The 16,886-nt window shown below is 44.6% G+C and overlaps 1 protein-coding gene across 1 annotated transcript in view; it reads right to left on the bottom strand.

Annotated features, from left to right (window-relative positions):
* The window catches only part of Cd38 (CD38 molecule), a 29,388-nt gene extending 19,540 nt beyond the window's left edge, over positions 1-9,848 (bottom strand). Inside the window, exons 1-2 of the mRNA XM_042674791.1 lie at positions 9,759-9,848; positions 9,355-9,635 (exon numbers count right to left, since the gene is read on the bottom strand). Coding sequence (XP_042530725.1) covers positions 9,355-9,617 — 263 coding nt within the window. The 5' untranslated portion in view covers positions 9,618-9,635; positions 9,759-9,848. The remainder of the gene's footprint in view (positions 1-9,354; positions 9,636-9,758) is intronic.
* Between the last annotated feature and the right edge of the window lie 7,038 nt (positions 9,849-16,886).

Raw genomic sequence — 16,886 nt, 5'->3', positions numbered from 1 at the left:
TACATGAGAGACAGAAGTCAAACAATCTAAATTCAAAGCCAGCTGGGAAATAAAATTGGAGGAGACTCCATCTCAATCGATGGCTGCGTGCAGCGGTACGCACCTGCCAACCCAGCGACAAAAGCACAGCTGTAGAGAGCGATGGTTACATGATCACATCTTCAGCAAGCGAGGGGCACCACAAGCAGAGATTAGGAAAGTATCTGCAATCTACGCAATTGATAAGAGATTAGAGTCACCTTCAGAACGTCAGCACAGAACACAGTCACATGCTGAATTCTGAACGCAAGCGTCTACCTGTATTAATGGAAGTCTGCTGTGGTCCTTCCGTAGACACAGTAAAAATTTATAAACTAGACCTCATATTTTGTCATGGGTAAATCTCAAAAAGTAAAGTCACTGAAATATCCAAGTACTGTGAGCTGGGAAAAAACCAAAATTAATTCTACAGAGCAAACGTATTTAATATGAATGCAAATAAAAACAACTCGAGGTAACGTTCTTTCTGGTCATGGTGTTCAAGAGGCTTGAGGACATGTCAGATAGTCCAATGTGTGGGAGAAAAGAAAACTCACTGCTTGTGAAGAGAAGCTGCGGCATTTATGTTGTTTTCAAAACTAAATTAGCAACTCCATGTCTAGGATTCTTTCACACGTATGTAAGCATACACTGAAGGATTTTTACTATGGCAGTATTTGTAATAGATTACAAAAGAACAGAAACAGTATGGAGGTCTGCTTGAGTAGCACTAGTTCATCAGAAGGGAAAACTGTTCACCATGAGAAGGAGTTCAAGCTTTGCCCACAATAAAGAGAGGTTGTTAAATGAGGGGTGGGGAACATAAGGCAGGGGGAGATGACATGTGGGAATAAAAGAATGTGTGTTTGTATGAGCAGAGAATTTTCTAGAAAGACATAAAAGAAACAGATAGCACCATTTGCCTCTGCCAAAAGAAGAAAAGACATTGGGGCAGGGGTATTTTTTTTATTTATCCATTCTGTAGTATTTCTTTAAAAACCAGAAAGAAAACAGACATGTAGCAAATACAGCAAAGTTCTGTTGCCTGTCTGTTGTTGAATAAATGGATCCGATAGTCAATGAACATTTCAGTGTGTTTAAATTGTCCTAAGTTGACATTTTTAATTTTTTAAAAAATGAGGAATGGGGGGGAAGGGGGGGAAGGAGAAGGATTGGGATTGGGGGGGAGGGGGGAGGCTGGGAAGGGATGTGAAGGGTAAACAAAGGAGGAGGCTGCAATGCTTGGTAAGAAATGTGTGCATTATCCTGCCCATGTAATTGTAACCCCTCTGTACCGTATGTTCACAAATAAAATAAAATTAAATTAAAAAAAAATGAGGAATGTAAGTGGAAGAGTACCAAAGAGGGTGATGGAAATATTGGAGGGGGGAGGGCACCCTCTCTCAGACTTGCTGAGTATAGAACGTGTCCTTCTCAGCTGTAAAGTTGATCCACTCACTTTCTGGGGTTCCAAAGTGCCTTTGAAAAAAAATCTTTTTTTTTTTTTTTTTGGTTGGTTGCCTGTCTTGAACCCAGGGCCTGGGCACTCTCCCAAAACTCTTTTTGCTCAAGGCTAGCACTCTGCTACTTTGAGCCACATCACCACTTCCATTTTTCTGGTGGATAACTGGAGATTATACTACTTTCCTGCCCTGGCTGGTTTCAAACTGTGACCCTCAGATCTGAGCTTCCTGAATAGCTAGGATTACAGGTGTGAGCCATCAGTGCCCAGCAGTCTTAAAACATGAACACACTTTACTTTGTTCTGAGTTTCAAATGTTCCTTTGTGGGCTGAGAAGGTGGCTCAGTGGTAGAGTGCTTGCCTTGCATGCATGAGGCCCTGGGTTCGAATCCTCAGCACCACATAAACAGAAAAAGCCAGAAGTGGCGCTGTGGCTCAAGTGGTAGAGCACTTTAGCTGAAGAGCTGAGGGGCAGCACCCAGGCCCAGAGTTCAGACCCCACAACCAGCCAAATAAATTAATTAATTAATTAAATAAAATGTTCCTTTGTGGTTTTTAATCTCTCCCCATTTTAGCAGTTTGTTTTCAGTCTTTGTCCTTGAAGAATTCCCAAGGAGATTAACTTTCAGCCAACCTAAGGCATGGCTACAAATAATTTAATGCATAAGGAAACTTACTTCCGACTGCTACCTGCAAGATAATCAATGTTACTATGAATTTCACTATAGTTAACTTAGGAAGTACCAAGGGGAGAAATAACTTCAATATAGTGCTTGTTGGATAGTCAGAATAAACTAAGGAACATTTGAACACTATCAAGGCAAATAGAGATTGTGGCCAGGAAAAGCAAACCTTGGAGGAACTTCTAATGCTTCCTCAAAACAACTGAAACTCAAGTAGGAGAGAAACTGTCAACAGCAGGGCTGCTCCGACTCATTCTAGTAGGAAGCAGGAACCAGAGCTCAGCTGGGGTATTTTTGTTTTTAAGAAAAAGAAGTATAGTAAATTTTAATTATGTTGATAAAACTTCTTATGCTGAAATTATCCATTCACACAGGGATAGAGCTTCCTCTTGAAAACCTTAAGCTTCACTAATTTGTTTTTCTTTTTTTCCTTTTAGAATTCTAGTTTGGAAGGTTAAGTGACATATCCTTTGCTTTGCACAAATTGTTAATTCTTAATACATGTTCTACATCATGTATGTTTTTCTTTTCTTGTTTTTGGTGGTGCTGGTGGTAGTAGTGTGTGTGGCGCTTGAACTCAGGGCTTTAGCACTGTCCCTGAGTTTTTCGCTGAAGGCTAGCTCTCTGTCACTTGAACTACAGCACCACTTCTGGTTTTCTGGTGATTAACTGGAGATAAGAGTCTCCTGGACTTTTCTGCCTGGGCTGGCCTCAAACCGCGATCCTCAGATCCTCAGCCTCTTGAGTAGCTAGAATTGCAGGTGTGAGCCCCCAGTGCCCTACACTGCTTCTTCTTCTTCTTTTTGAATGTTTAACAAATGTTATAAAATGGCCATGTGGTATTGTTATAGTTAGAAGAAAATCAGTCACTAAGGGAGCAAAATTGTTAGTTTCTTGTTCCGTTTATTCTTGCATCTCTGGCCTCAGGTGTCAGTTTTTTCTCTCTCATCATTCCCAGCTCCTTAAGTTTTGGAATTGCGGGTAGGGGCCAATAAGTTTGCGTATTCTTCATGGTTCTTTTGGCCCTAAGGATACAAGCTATATGCCACTAGTAACTTACAGTCAAAATACTATGCACCAGTGTCTACCTCCTTAATTCAAAGGTCACTCCTCGCCAGGAGACTAGATGGTAACTTGGCAAGAAAAAGGAACAAGTATGAAAGATAAAGTTCTTCAGCCTGTAAAGAAATCCCATGAAAGAAAGATTCACAGGCTATGTGCCCAACACCAAAATAGAGGGATTGGAGAGTAATTACAATAAAAAAGTGTGATTTTTTAAAATTCTTTTTTTTTTTTTTTGGGTCCGGTCATGGGGCCTGAACTCTGGGCCTAGGCGCTGTCCCTCAGCTCTTCAGCTCAAGGCTAGCACTCTACCACTTGAGCCACAGCGCCACTTCCGGCTTTTTTCTTTTTTGCTTATGTGGTGCTGAGGAATTGAACCCAGGGCCTCATGCATGCAAGGCAAGTGCTCTACCACTGAGCTGCCTTCCCAGCCCCATGATTTTTTTAATTCTTATGGTTAGTTTTTCCAAGAAGATAAAGTTGATAAAAATATTTGATCTAGGAAGTGGTGCTGTGGCTCAAGTGGTAGAGCACTTGCCTTGAGCTGAAGAGCACAGGGACAGCGCCCAAGCCCAGAGTTCAAGCCCCACGACTGACCACAAAAAAAAATTGATCTATTTATATTTTATATAGTGTATATATACCATATGTAATATATAGCATTTATTACACATATATACATAATATATTACATATATCTATAATAATATCTATTATACTATCTACATCTATATACATAAACTATATGTAATATAAATATGTTATCTGTAATATAGTATATTCTCTATGTTATTAATTAACATTGTATATATTATCTATAATGAACTATTCAACCATAAAGAAGAACAAAATTATGTCAATGGATGGAACTGGAAGTCATCATGGTACAGAGACTGAAAATAACAAATACCTCATGTTCTCTTTCATAAGTGGAATGTAAGTTTTTAAAAATAAATGGCAAGCCAGGCTCCAGTGGCTCATGCCTGTAATCCTAGCTACTCAGGAGGCTGAGATCTGCGGATTGAGGTTTGAAGCCAGCCTGGGCAGGGAAGCCCGGGAGACTCTCATCTCCAATTAATCACAGAAAAAGCTGGAAGTGGCGCTGCTCATCGTGGTAGAGCGCTCGCCTTGAGTGAAGGAGTCCAGGAAAGTGCCCAGGCCCAGAATTCAAGTCCCAGGACTTCACAGTAATGTAAAACAGGGCCTGTTTGGAGTGGGAACAAGCAGAAGTGGGGAGGGCAAAAGGAGCGCGCAATGAATTACTGATTTCGTCCTGCAGCCACCCCACCCGCCTATGAAAGGGACAAACTTACCCTCCACTGTACTGAGGGAGACAGGGAGGAATAGACAGGCTGAAAATGTGCCTAGGGTCACACAGCTGCCAGGTGGAAATAGAAAAATGAAATCAGGTAAAATTAGACTTGCATCATTTAAAATCTACTTACTAGAAAGTTATGAAATGGAGCAGAAGGTGTAATGAAAGAGCAAAAATTAAAAAAAAATAAAAATACAAAAGCAGAGAAAAAGAAAGTAAAACTGTGAGAGGTCAAAGCCGTCCACACAATTTTGTGTTATTCCCTCCACCAAGAGGTGGAGCTTTTTGCTTCTGTTCTTCCTGAGCCTGGGCTAGGCTGGTGTCTGCCTGCACCTGCATATACATGGGAATGAACGAGCGCCAGCTAAGCATGACTTCTGCAGAAATCCAACTCTAACGGGAGAGACAGCACAGTGAAGATGAAGAAATCCAACTCTAACGGGAGAGACAGCACAGTGAAGACACATGGAGAAGGAGAGAACTTGGGCCAGTTAAGAGAGGAAGAGGATGAGCCGGCCCAGCCGAACTCAGACGCCATTTATGTGGACAAACATCTGGAATGTTCCTGCCAAGGGTCCATCCTGGGTGTCTACAAAGCCAGCTGACATCACATGCAGCAGCTCCCCTCAGCTGACTGTCAACCCATAGAATCATGAAACAGAACAAATTATTGTAGCTTTACATTTCAGGGTAGCAGTTTCTCATACCCATATAGAAAATGGTACCTCGAATTAAAGAACTACATAACAAACCCCTAAAACACATGCACAATGATTCGCTGTGTTACCTTGGCTAGGCCAAGGTCGCCAGATGTGTTGCTGAGAAGGTATCTTCTTTTAGTAGAATTAACATTTGAACCAGTAAACCTAATATAAGGCATATTACCCTTCATAATGTAGATGGGTCTCATCAAACCAGGTGAGTCTTATAGAAATGATCGAGGTCCCAGGAGGAAAAGAGAATCCAGCACCAGCTCCTCCTGGGTTTCCAGCTTCCTGACCTTGCTGATTACCCTCTACCATTGCATAAGCCAATCCGGTTCTCCCCCCTCCCTTTCTGTCTCGCACCTTACATATTATTTCTGTTTCTCTGAAGGCCTTGACTAGTACACTGTGGCATTAGCACAGAGACTGGGGAATAGACGAAAGAAGGAAGGTCTGAAAGGACTGTCAGTTAGCAGCTGGATGGACAGGAATGGTTGCTGGAGGCTGCCCTCAAGACGGCCTGTGTAACGATGTGGCAGGAAGTTTGGTGACACTGTCACTACAAAAGTCAAGAAGACACAGAAACGTGCCTAGGAAAGTTGTAGATGCAGCTGCCAGTTCCAGGCAAGATTTGAAAGCATTGGTTCTGTTCTTTTAGCTGCCTTCAGTCAAGCCAAGAAAGAAAATGAGACAGAGAGGGAGAAAGAAAAGAAAAGAAGAAGGAAGGAAGGAAGGAAGGAAGGAAGGAAGGAAGGAAGGAAGGAAGGAAGGAAGGAAGGAAGGAAGAGAAGAGAAGAGAGAGAGGAGAAAGAAGAGAGAAAGAGAAAGGAGAAAGAAGAGAGAAAGAGAAAGGAGAGAAAGAGAATGGGAGAGAAGAAGGAAAGGAAGGAAGGAAGGAAGGAAGGAAGGGAGGGAGGGAGGGAAGGAAGGGAGGGAGGGAGGGAAGGAAGGAAGAACGAAAGAAAGAAGAGAAGAGAAGACAGAGAAAGGAGAGAAAATAGAAAGGGAGAGAAGAAGAGAAGGAAAGAAACAAATAGAGAGGGAGAGAAGGAAAGAAAGAAAAGAAAAGAAAGACAGATAGACAGAAAGAGAGAGGAAGAAAGAAAGAAAGAAAGAAAGAAAGAAAGAAAGAAAGAAAGAAAGAAAGAAAGAAAGAAAGAAAGAAAGGAAGGAAGGAAGGAAGGAAGGAAGGAAAGAAAGAAGGAAGGAAAGAAAGAAGAAGGAAAGGAAGGAAAGAAAGAAGAAGGAAAGGAAGGAAGGAAGAGAGAAAGAGAAATGAAGAGAGAGAAAGAGGAAGGAAGGAGAGAAGAAAGGAAAGAAAGAAGAATTCTTGACTTTTAAAAAATACAGACTCAAAACAAAACACTTCCATGATAGGATTTGTTGGGTCTGAAAACAAAACAAATGTTTTCCTGGGAAAACAATATAGAAATAAAAAACAGCCTAAAGATAATAATTAAATTCGGGATTTCAGGGGTATAGCTGTAAGACTCTATGTATATATCTGTGTGTTGTGTGTAAATATATCCAAAACATATAAAGAACCCTCATAAAATAAATTTTAAAACAACTCAACAGAAATTACGAAGGACCTGAACGAGACAACAGGAGGGAAAGTATATATGGTCAACCAATATATGCTTAGACGCACTGGGAACCAAGTAATTAGGTGCTAGTTTTCTCCTAACTGGGGAGGTCGAAAATATTCAGTAACAAAGAGGAGATGGAGAAGTATGTCCTGTATAAGTATTTTGGAGAGAAACTGAAACTATTGGAGTTTGATCAATAGAAATATTCTCACTTCCCCTTCGGTGACATGTTCCGCTACTACAAATCCCTCTTCCTCTGCAAATCCCTCTTCCTCTGCTATGTGCAGAAGCGCCCGCATGTGAAGCAGCTCACCGCGGCCAGGAGGGACTTGACTGTTCAATCAAGAGGCACCAGCCAGAACTCTTCCTGGGTCACAGTATGATGCTCAACAAGCATTTACTGAGGGAATAGATAGGATTAAAAATTGAAAGTAAATGAATTTTCTGTCAACTGGAAAGGGTCACACAGAGCCTATGGAATATTAGGAGCTGGTTTAAAAAAATAAGTAGATATCTGGACACCAGCATGAAGTCTAACTGTTACATTCAAAGGAGAGCATTAGAAACAAGTTAGAAACAATATGAATTCTATCACTAGAGGACTGATGTACTGAATTGCGATTTCACAATGCACTGTGAGACATCCTTTCTAAATGGTTGTCTTTGCACTACTGCATTTATTATTGTGGAAAGGTGTCTGGGACACTTCATGTCCGTATCTATACTTCTGAGGGCTTACTGTATAACAAAATTATTCCTGTCAGTTGTTGTCATTTGTTCATGAGCCACGCATTTTTATGATTATTTTTATATTACATTGTATCTATAAAACATATATTAGTAATAAATAGAATAATTAACATTGAGTTTATAGTATTAATTTTCCCATTTTACAGGTGAGACCACCAGACACTGAAGAGTGAAGGAAGGAATCCGCTCCAGACTCATGGTGATAGAACCTTGGGACTTCAACCCAAGCCTCGGGACTGCACAATTCCCAATCCTAAAGCACCCAAAAAGAGGGGTGCTTGGCTAAAACCCTGGAGGATTCTGTGTGCATCGCTTTGCTGTGTGGATCAGCTCGTCCAAGCTGCAGTGTGACTTTAGCCAATGAACAATGACAAAGCAAGAAGAAGAAGAAAAAAGAAACGTTAACGGTTAAGATTATGCCTTGGAAAAAAATTATATCAAGTAAGCCAGGCCCAAAGAAACATAGGTCCCATGGTTTCCCTTATTTGTCTGAGACAGGCAGAAACGGTCAGATAAGTTGATGTTAGGTGAAATGAACCCCAAGATAAGGACTCAAATGGTTTTCCTTTCTTGCGATTTTATGTCCCTCCCCCACAGTATAACCCCTGCTTTCACTGTATTTGATGTTGTTATAATTTGTGGAGGGGAAGGGAAAAAAACAAATCGTTTAACTAGGGATACAGGTGGACTCATTGCAACAATGAGAGGCACAAGTCGTTATGTCGAAAAACAAACTTTACAACTTTGGGGGGGCGGGAGATGGGAAAGGATGGGAAGGGGAAACAAGGGAGGAGGCAACAATGCTTGATAAGAAATGCACTCATTACCTTGCCCATGTAATTGTAACCCCTCTGTACGGTATTTTCACAATAAAAATAAATAAAATAAAAAGATTATGTGAACAGAAAAATGAGTTGGCCTCTGCTCAGGGAGAGCAGCTGGGATCTCCTTTGATTTGCTCGGCGCTCAGCCTGCCCAAGCGCCTGCCTTCTCCCTTCCCTTTCCAATAAGCGTTTGGTTGTCTGTGATCAAACACAACCACGCGTGGAGCTCTCTGCCCCGAGCTCCGGGGCACAGCTCGGAGCATGGCGGGTGCGTAAGGGAGACCTGGGTGCGCACAACCGCAGAACTAAGTTCTTCCCAAAGCGAGCAGCGGAAGATGAGCACTGGGGACCAGAGCGCCTCTCTTGGGGGGACACGTCAGTGTGCCAGGCTGATGTGGGCGGGGTGCCCACACTTGACCCGTCGGAGCCACTCTCCTCCCCAAGCAGCGCACTTGGGGCTTATAAAGCCCACTTGGTTTCCGTTTTGTTCGGGGTCAAGTGGGTTTCCGGGACCACAGGAAAAACCTAGGGTGCTGGTTTAAGTCGTTCGATCGATCAAACTGCGTGAGCGATCTGGCTTTTCGGATGGCTTCCTGACCGCAGGCTCCCGAAAGCCACCGAACCCGGGTGTCGCTTGGAACGGTCCTGCCTGCGCTCTGGGGCCCCAGCCGGGCTTGGGGACGTCGCCAACCCCCCCCCCCCGCGCCCTGTGCCCCACGGCTGGACTGGGGCCGAGCGCTAGGACCCCCCACCCCCGATCCCCAAGGCTGGCACCTCTGCCCCGGGCTCAGCAAGGAGCCCCGCATCCTCCCGCTCCTGCCTGCGCTGCGGGAAGGTGCTCAGGTCCCACTAGGGTGCTGACTGCCGGTTTGGGGGCGCCCTGCGCCGCCCCCCACCCCGCCCGGAGGGCGCGCGCGCGTGCGCATGGCCGGCGGGCGCCCACTCACCCCAGCTCAGGGTGCAGGACTTGGGTGTAGAGGTAGCATCGCCCTAGGAAGATCTCCGAGAAGTGCGGGGTGGTGCGGGTCGCGTTCCACTGCAGGGGCTTGGAGAAAAGTCGCCATCTGTGAACCGCGAACAAGGCGAGCCCGAGCCCGGACAGGATGAGGGCCAGGACACCCACGCCCAGACACACGAGGATTTTCCTGGAGAGCCCACAGCAGCTGGGTCTGTCCCGGGACGACTCGGGACTGAATTCACCGCCGTCCATGGGGCCGAATGCGGGAGCCTGCGGGGCGGAATTCGAGAGGTCAGCGAGTGTAGGCAGGAAGAGGAGGGGCGTGGGCTGCTTGTGGGGCTCCCCCCCGCCCAGCCTTTCACTTGCTTTATCTGCTTCCCTTCCCAATCCTACCCATCTGGTTCAAAGGATCTCAAAGATCCAACTGTATCTCCTCTCTGGACTCCTGAGCAGATGAATCCAGATTCTCCATCTCCAGGGAGAGGACGCCCCCTTCCCCCTCTGCAGGGGCCCAAGTAACTGTGCCCCTCCCCGACTCCTGGCCAACCTGTCCCTCACCCCGCCTTCAGCGGCTCAGCCACGTGTACTAGGAGGAAGCCCCAGGACCGTCGGAACTCTGCATTCACACCGTGCGCTGTGTCTAGGCACGAACACCCTCCCTCCATCTCAGGGCTCTGATGAACACCTGCTCAGCCGCCCTGAGTCTCCAGCGAAAAGCCAGCGCGTTCTCTCACGCAGCATCAGTGACTGCAGTTCCGAGTTCCAGCCCCAGCTGAGCGACCGAGGGCGAGCTCCTTCTCCTCTCTGGAACGTGGGGAGCCTCGCTTTCAGGGCTTCTGTGGGGATTAAGTGAATTCGTATTTCCAAGGTGTTGAGCACACACTGCCCGGCCCATGGTCGGCATTTCACTAAATGTCATCTATTCTATCACGCTTTGATGGCGTGGCGGTGCTTGGAACCGCACCTGGCAGGCAAGACTCGGGCGCTCCAACTGAGTTGAAAAACAAACAGAGCGGCTTTTCCTGCTGCTTCTTTCTCCACGGGACCTGGGCAACCGTTCAGCAGAGACCGATGACTGTTCTTATATAGGACTTTCCATGGGCCAATTGTTATCTAGACCTAAGGGGTAGCAAATGCAAAGGCCCAGTGTCGGGAAACTCCTTGGCTCCTTCCAGGAGCAGCAAAGACGCCTGTGTAGCTGGAAGGCTATGGGAGAAAGAATAGAATAGAATCCAGAATGCCTGGGTCCCATGGTTTCCCTTATTTGCAGCAATTAGTTTACATCCAGGATAACCCTATCAGATGCTAAGCAAAATGAACCCCAAGATATGGACACAAGAGGTTTTCCTTTGTTGTTGTTTTTAATGTACTATGTGACTTTTTTTTTTCATTTCTTTTGTATGTTCTTCCCCCTATGGTATATGCCCTGTTGTTGCTGTACTTTATTTGGGTACTCTGCACCTTCTATATACATTAATCTAATTTGGGGAGGGGAAGGGGAATAACAACAGGACACAGGATGAAGCAAGGACACAGGATGACCCATTGCAACAAGGATTCCCACAAGATCCCATGCTGGAAACCATCTTTACAAGTTGGGGGAGGGGAGGATTGGAGGAGGGGCGGGAGGGAAGGGATGGTGGGAGAAAACAAAGGAGGGGGTAACAGACAAGCAATGTACTCTTATGTACCTTATTGATATCACTGTAACCCCCCTGTACAGTATCTTTACAAGAACATAATTTTTTAAAAAAGAATAGAAGTGTGGAGAGTCGCAGGAAGCTTGCTCGCTGAGGCTGTGTGAGGCCAGATAAAGACAACTGTAGACTGCACTGTCTTGATCTAGCATGGCACATTACATGTGGCTTGGGATGGCAGATACATGGTAGAGGGGTGGGTGGAAAGCTCTCTGACCCGTAGAGTACCAACAGAGGTGGCAAGGACAAAAAGAAGTGGCTCTGCTTCAGGGAGGAGGCAGAGGAAACAGGATTGGCAGTGACTTGGAAGTGGGATTTGCGAAAGGAAAGAAGACTCCAAGATGATTCCAAGATTGGGGGGGAGGGGGAGTCTGAGTAATGAAAAGACAAAATGGCTGTGTTTAGAAAAGGGAAAGTGGGATGCTTTCGGTTTGGTTAGAGGGGAAAAGAGATGGAGAACTTTAAGTCAGATGCTGTCAGAATCCCAAAAGCTGACCTCAAGGAGCTAATAAACTATAACTTCTGGAGTGGGTTTTTTTTTTTGGTTATTGTTTTTGTTTATGATTTTGTTTCCAGTTTTGAGCTTGAACTCGGGGTCTGGGTGCTGTCCCTGAGCTTCTTTTGCTCAAAGCTGGAGCTTTACCACTCTGAGTCACAGCACCACTTCCAGTATTTGTTGTTGTTGTTTTTTAATATATATTTTTATTGTAAAGATACTGTACAGAAGGGTTACAGTTACATGAGTAAGGTAATGAGTCCATTTCCTATCAAACATTGCTACCTCTTCCTTTGTTTTTCCCCTACCATCCCTTCCCTCCCTACCTCCCCAGCTCCAAGATAGAGACACAAGAGGTTTTATCTTTGTTGCTATCGTTTTTAATGTACTGTGATTTTTTTTGTTTCTTTTGTATGTTCTTCTCCCATGTTATAACCCCTCTTTTCACTGTATTTGATTCCAGTACCCTGAATCTTGTACATACATTTTTCTAATTTGGGGAGGGGAAAGAAAATAACAAAATGCTGAACCAAGGATACAGATTGACCCATTGTAACAATGAGATGTACAAGACACTATGTTGAAAACACTTCCAGTTTTTGAGTGGTTAATTGGAGATCAGAGTCTCTGGGGACTTTTCTTCCTAGGCCGGCTTTGAATCGTGATCCTCAGATCTCAGCCTCTTGTGTAGCTAGAATTACAGGCATGAGCCACCAGTGCCCCACTAACTAACTTCTGTGATTTTCAGTGAGGAATTCATACTACAGACATTAATATGGATGACTTCAGCAGCTGGTTTAAAGCCACAAACTTGTAGAGACTTCTAGAGATAGACATGGGGACTTCCTGTACTAGAGGTCATAAAGGCAAGAGAATGCTGGGAAAGAGTACTAAAGAAGTAACCAAAATAGAGGAAGGGCCACTTGGAAGTTCTGGTGACTGTTAAAAAAAAATGAAGTATTTTAGAGGAATGAGAAAGATATATCCCACTAGAGTAACTTCAAGAGAACCTGTGACTCTCCTATCAGTGAGTTAGGGGTATATTTGTGTATGTGATGTTTTGGGGGTCAGACAGAACTGGAAGATGATGGGGAGTCAGAAGATAACATTTTGTGCTGGAAGGATTGCAGGATGACTAGGCTAGCTTGCTGGAAAGATGACAATTAACAATGCAGAGGCAGAGGAAGTTTCCAGAGCAAAGCACTGTGTGTGGAGGGGAGAGGAGGAGGGTCCCCAGACACAGGTTAGGGGGTGGGTAGGAGCTCCACCACAATGCTAAAGAGACATAGAGAATATGGCTTACAAGTTGGGAGATGTGGATTTGGAGCTGGTGCAATGGAAACATTCTCTTCTAATTGCTACTCCATGAAATAAAAAAGAAAGACTGCCTCTGGTGTTGGGGTGGAGCCCTGGGGGGCTGAGAGGCGATAAAGAGAGCATATGGACTGAGGAATGGAAGAATTCTCAAGGTTTTTGAGGGATCTGGAGTCCGAAGGAAAGGACACTAATGAGCTGGTGTTCTTCTGTCCAGTCACACCCTGTTGCTTTGACCAAAGGGAAAATAGAGGTAGAAAGTTGAATTTGGCAGAGTTGTGGGGTACTAGGTACAGTAGTTTGCCAGCATATCCAAACAGAATTCCATACAATAGTTGGCTGGAAGTTCAAGATCAAGATGGTGGCAGGGTTGGTTCCTTCTGAGGACTCTCTCCTTGGCTTGCAGATGGACTCTTCTCCCTGGTTCCTCACCTGGTCTTCCCCCTATAATGGCTTCCACTTCTTTTTGTTGTTGTTGGTCATGGGGCTTGCCCTCTGAGCCTGGGCACTGTCCCTCAGCTCTTCAGCTCAAGGCTAGCACTCTATCACTTGAGTCACAGGGCCACTTCCGGTTTTCTCGTGGTTTATTGGAACTAAGAGTCTCACAGACTTTCCTGCCCGGGCTGGGAACCATGGTCCTCAGATCTCAGTCTCCTGAGTAGCTAGGATTACAGGCATGAGCCACCAGTGCTTGGCTATGGTTTCCATTTCTTCTAAAGAGAGCCATTTTGGATCTAGGTCCACCTTAACAATCTTATTTTAATTACCTCTTTAAATACCTCCTCCAAATACAGTCATGTTTGAGACAAGAGGGTTAGGACTTGATCATATGAATTTTGAGTGCATGTCTTTCATCCTTTAACACTAGGTAAGCCCAGCAGAGTGACAGCCAAGGAAGTTGGAAGTTTGACAAGGATGGGATTTTAATAAAGGTCCATAGCCTCTATGTTTTGGAGACACTAATATGTGGAACGTCTTGTGAGACGTTGAGGAGATGCAGGAGCTCATGTCAGGGAGGTTCTGATGGGGACAAGGTCATTAGAGAAGAGGATGTCTGCACTTGAGTCGTTTCCTGGGTGTGTGCACTCATTCTTGTCCCAAACTAAATGCTAATCTTCCTCCATTAAACAGACTCCTTCCAGATCACTTAAATTCCTGTACAAAAATCCAATCTCCCTCTAGCTCTCAAGCTAGACATTTCCATATGTCCCTGAACTCATCCTTCATTGTGTCCCACATGCCCATAGTTGGTTCTTACTGCCTCTTCATCTCCTTACTACACACACACACACCACCACCACCACCACCGCCGCCACCACCACCACCGCCACCATTTTAGCCTACCAGCTTCTTTCTCCCAATCTACTCCCTCTAACTTCTATCCATTCTCTGTACCTCAGCCAGGGTTCGGTTTTCTTCCCAGCTGCCCAATTTCCAGATGGAACTTCTCCAACATAACTCTTATCTCCTTACCTTTCCACTTGTCCTAGACACACTGAGCAGCACGAGAGAACCTCTGTCCCCATCCTCCATGACAGACAGTCTAGTCCTGTTGGTCTTCTCTCTGTAGGCCTTTGTCTTCAACATCCACAGACACCATGCCTGATCCTTCAAATCTCAGCTTTGGTAGGACTTTCCAGAGGGGATTAGTTCTCCAAGATGAACACTCTCCTAAGTCAGTAAGGCAGAGAATAATGCCAGTGGAGCTCCTGGAACAATATGGACTTCGGAGGCTCTCTTTGTATCACCCACCTCAGGAATGAATGTACCTCTGAGAATTTCGTACACTTATCCCCTCCTTACTTAAGCATGGCTTAAGCCTTTTCTTGACAATGCAGGAGAAAGTGACATTTCTGAAGCGTAAGTATGTGTATGGAAGAAGAAATCCAGGATATGAGTAGGAGCTCTACCATACCACAGAATCAGAATTCTAGGACTCAGGTTGGAGCTGATAGGTGCTGTTGAACAAATAACTGGATGATACACCAGAGTTTTATTGCCAATATTGACTATCCAACCCTATCTGAGCAGTGGCCTCAGAGAGGTATTCTGATGTGGGCATGGAGTAAGAAATGCTGCATTCTCTATCTTCTTTCTGTCCTTTGTCCTGTGCTTTTGTTATGGAGCCTACAGTGCAAGACTCAAAATCAGACACTGGATTAGAAGCCCTGCCCCTTCTTTCTTGCTTGAAAAACAAAATATCTGAGACTTGTCCCCAAAATTAAAAAGGGCATTTTTATTTAACAGTGAGATAAATACACATAAAAGTCAAACAGCTTCAAGTGATAGATGTAGAAAAAAATTCTTTCTCCTTCCTTGAAGGAGAAAGACACATGGTAATTAGCATTACCATATTAATGCACAAAAAGTCTATATATATAAGCATACACATACATGCCTATATATAGAAATCTTCATTGCTTCATAAGATTATAACATGGGGCATATCCTATCAGGTATCCGCTGATAGGATGTTTATTGAAGCCATGCCCTAGCAGCACATGTTACTGTACCAAATTCTACATGAGCTCCAGTATTCCATTGTACATTGTATTTTGTTTCATGAGGCCTATATATATAGGCCCTTGGGAATCTGATAGTACGTTAAATGCTATGATAAATATTCTTAGGTGGGCTTTTGTTCATATACCAAGTGCATATCACTTTTCTGAAGGGAGACTTTCTGGATTAAAGGTCTTGAACATTTGTAATTTGGAAAGATTTGGCAGTCAATGAGGTTATGTCCATTGACCCACACGTCAACCGTACCTGAAATGCAGATTTCACAACACTTACTGTTAGATTATTAGCCTTTTGCCAGAAAACCACACAGACATCCAGGTACAGAGAACAAAGAAAGGTTTATTGCCGGGAAAGGGGCTGGCCAGACCCCTTCTCACAAGGGAGAAGTGAGAAGAAGAGCCAGCTATTGTCTCAGGTGACCTGTATGACCTAGGAGGTCTAGGAGGGGCTAGAAGGGGCTAGGAGGCAGAGACTCTGGTGGGGCCCTGAGATCCAGGGGCTTCATCATGGCGGACTAGGATTTACAGCTGCCGTCCAAATAGTAGATAAGGGTCCTGCAGCTGCCCAGACCTGAAGGTCACTCTAAGGGGCTCCTGTTGCCTTCTAGGGTGGTAGCTGCCCCAGAGAAGTGCCATCCCAAGGTAAAGGGGTTGGAGGCTGATTATTTACTGCCATTGCTACATGGGCCTAGTGTTGCCTAGGAAGGGAGCATGCCAAGCTGTGGAGAGGGGAAGGAGTGGACTAGGCTATGGAAATGGAGCTCTTTTTGCTAACACTTTCAAAACTAAAATTGCATACTGGTTTTGCTTTCCTGTCTGATTAACAGTCAGCAGGGAGCTGTGGGAACTTCAGCTTTTTGTTCTTCTTCCTGTTAAATAAAATGCACATGTGAGAAAATGGAAGCCTAAAATGACTCAGTAACCCTTGGCTGCTGCTAAGTGAAGTTCTGTTGTGAGTGCTTTCACTCTATATTTTATCTGGCTGCAAGGACAATGTCAGCTACCATGTCCATTGTTCTGCTACGCCTTTGGAGAAGGCTCCAGCCACATCAGAAGTACTCTTCCTCTTCCTGTCACATCATATTGCAAGGTAGGATGGGAACAAGTTACTTTCAGTTTTGAAATACCATTTTTCCTATGGACAATTTCCATTTTTCATTGCACTTTGAATCCATGAAATTCTAATTATCAAACTGAAGTAGGGACTCATGGGAATAATCTATACAACTAGAAGCTGGATGCCAGTGACTCACACCTGTAACTCTAGCTACTCAGGAGGCTGAGATCTGAGGATAGCGGTTCAAAGCCAGAGTGGCAGGAAAGTCCTTGAGAGTCTTACCTCCAATTAACTATTTCAAAAAACAAAAAGCTGGAAGTAGAGCTGTGTCTCTGAACAAAAATGTTCAAAGAAAGCCAGGCCCCATTGGTTCACACCTGTGATCTTAACTACTCAGTGGCTGAAATCTCAGAATCACAGTTCGAAACTAGCCCA

This window comes from Dipodomys spectabilis, unplaced genomic scaffold (assembly GCF_019054845.1).
Source record: "Dipodomys spectabilis isolate Male_0828 unplaced genomic scaffold, ASM1905484v1 ptg000021l, whole genome shotgun sequence".
Taxonomy (NCBI): domain Eukaryota; kingdom Metazoa; phylum Chordata; class Mammalia; order Rodentia; family Heteromyidae; genus Dipodomys; species Dipodomys spectabilis.
Note: the sequence above shows the minus strand (reverse complement) of the source record. Positions and strands in the feature narration are given on the sequence as shown.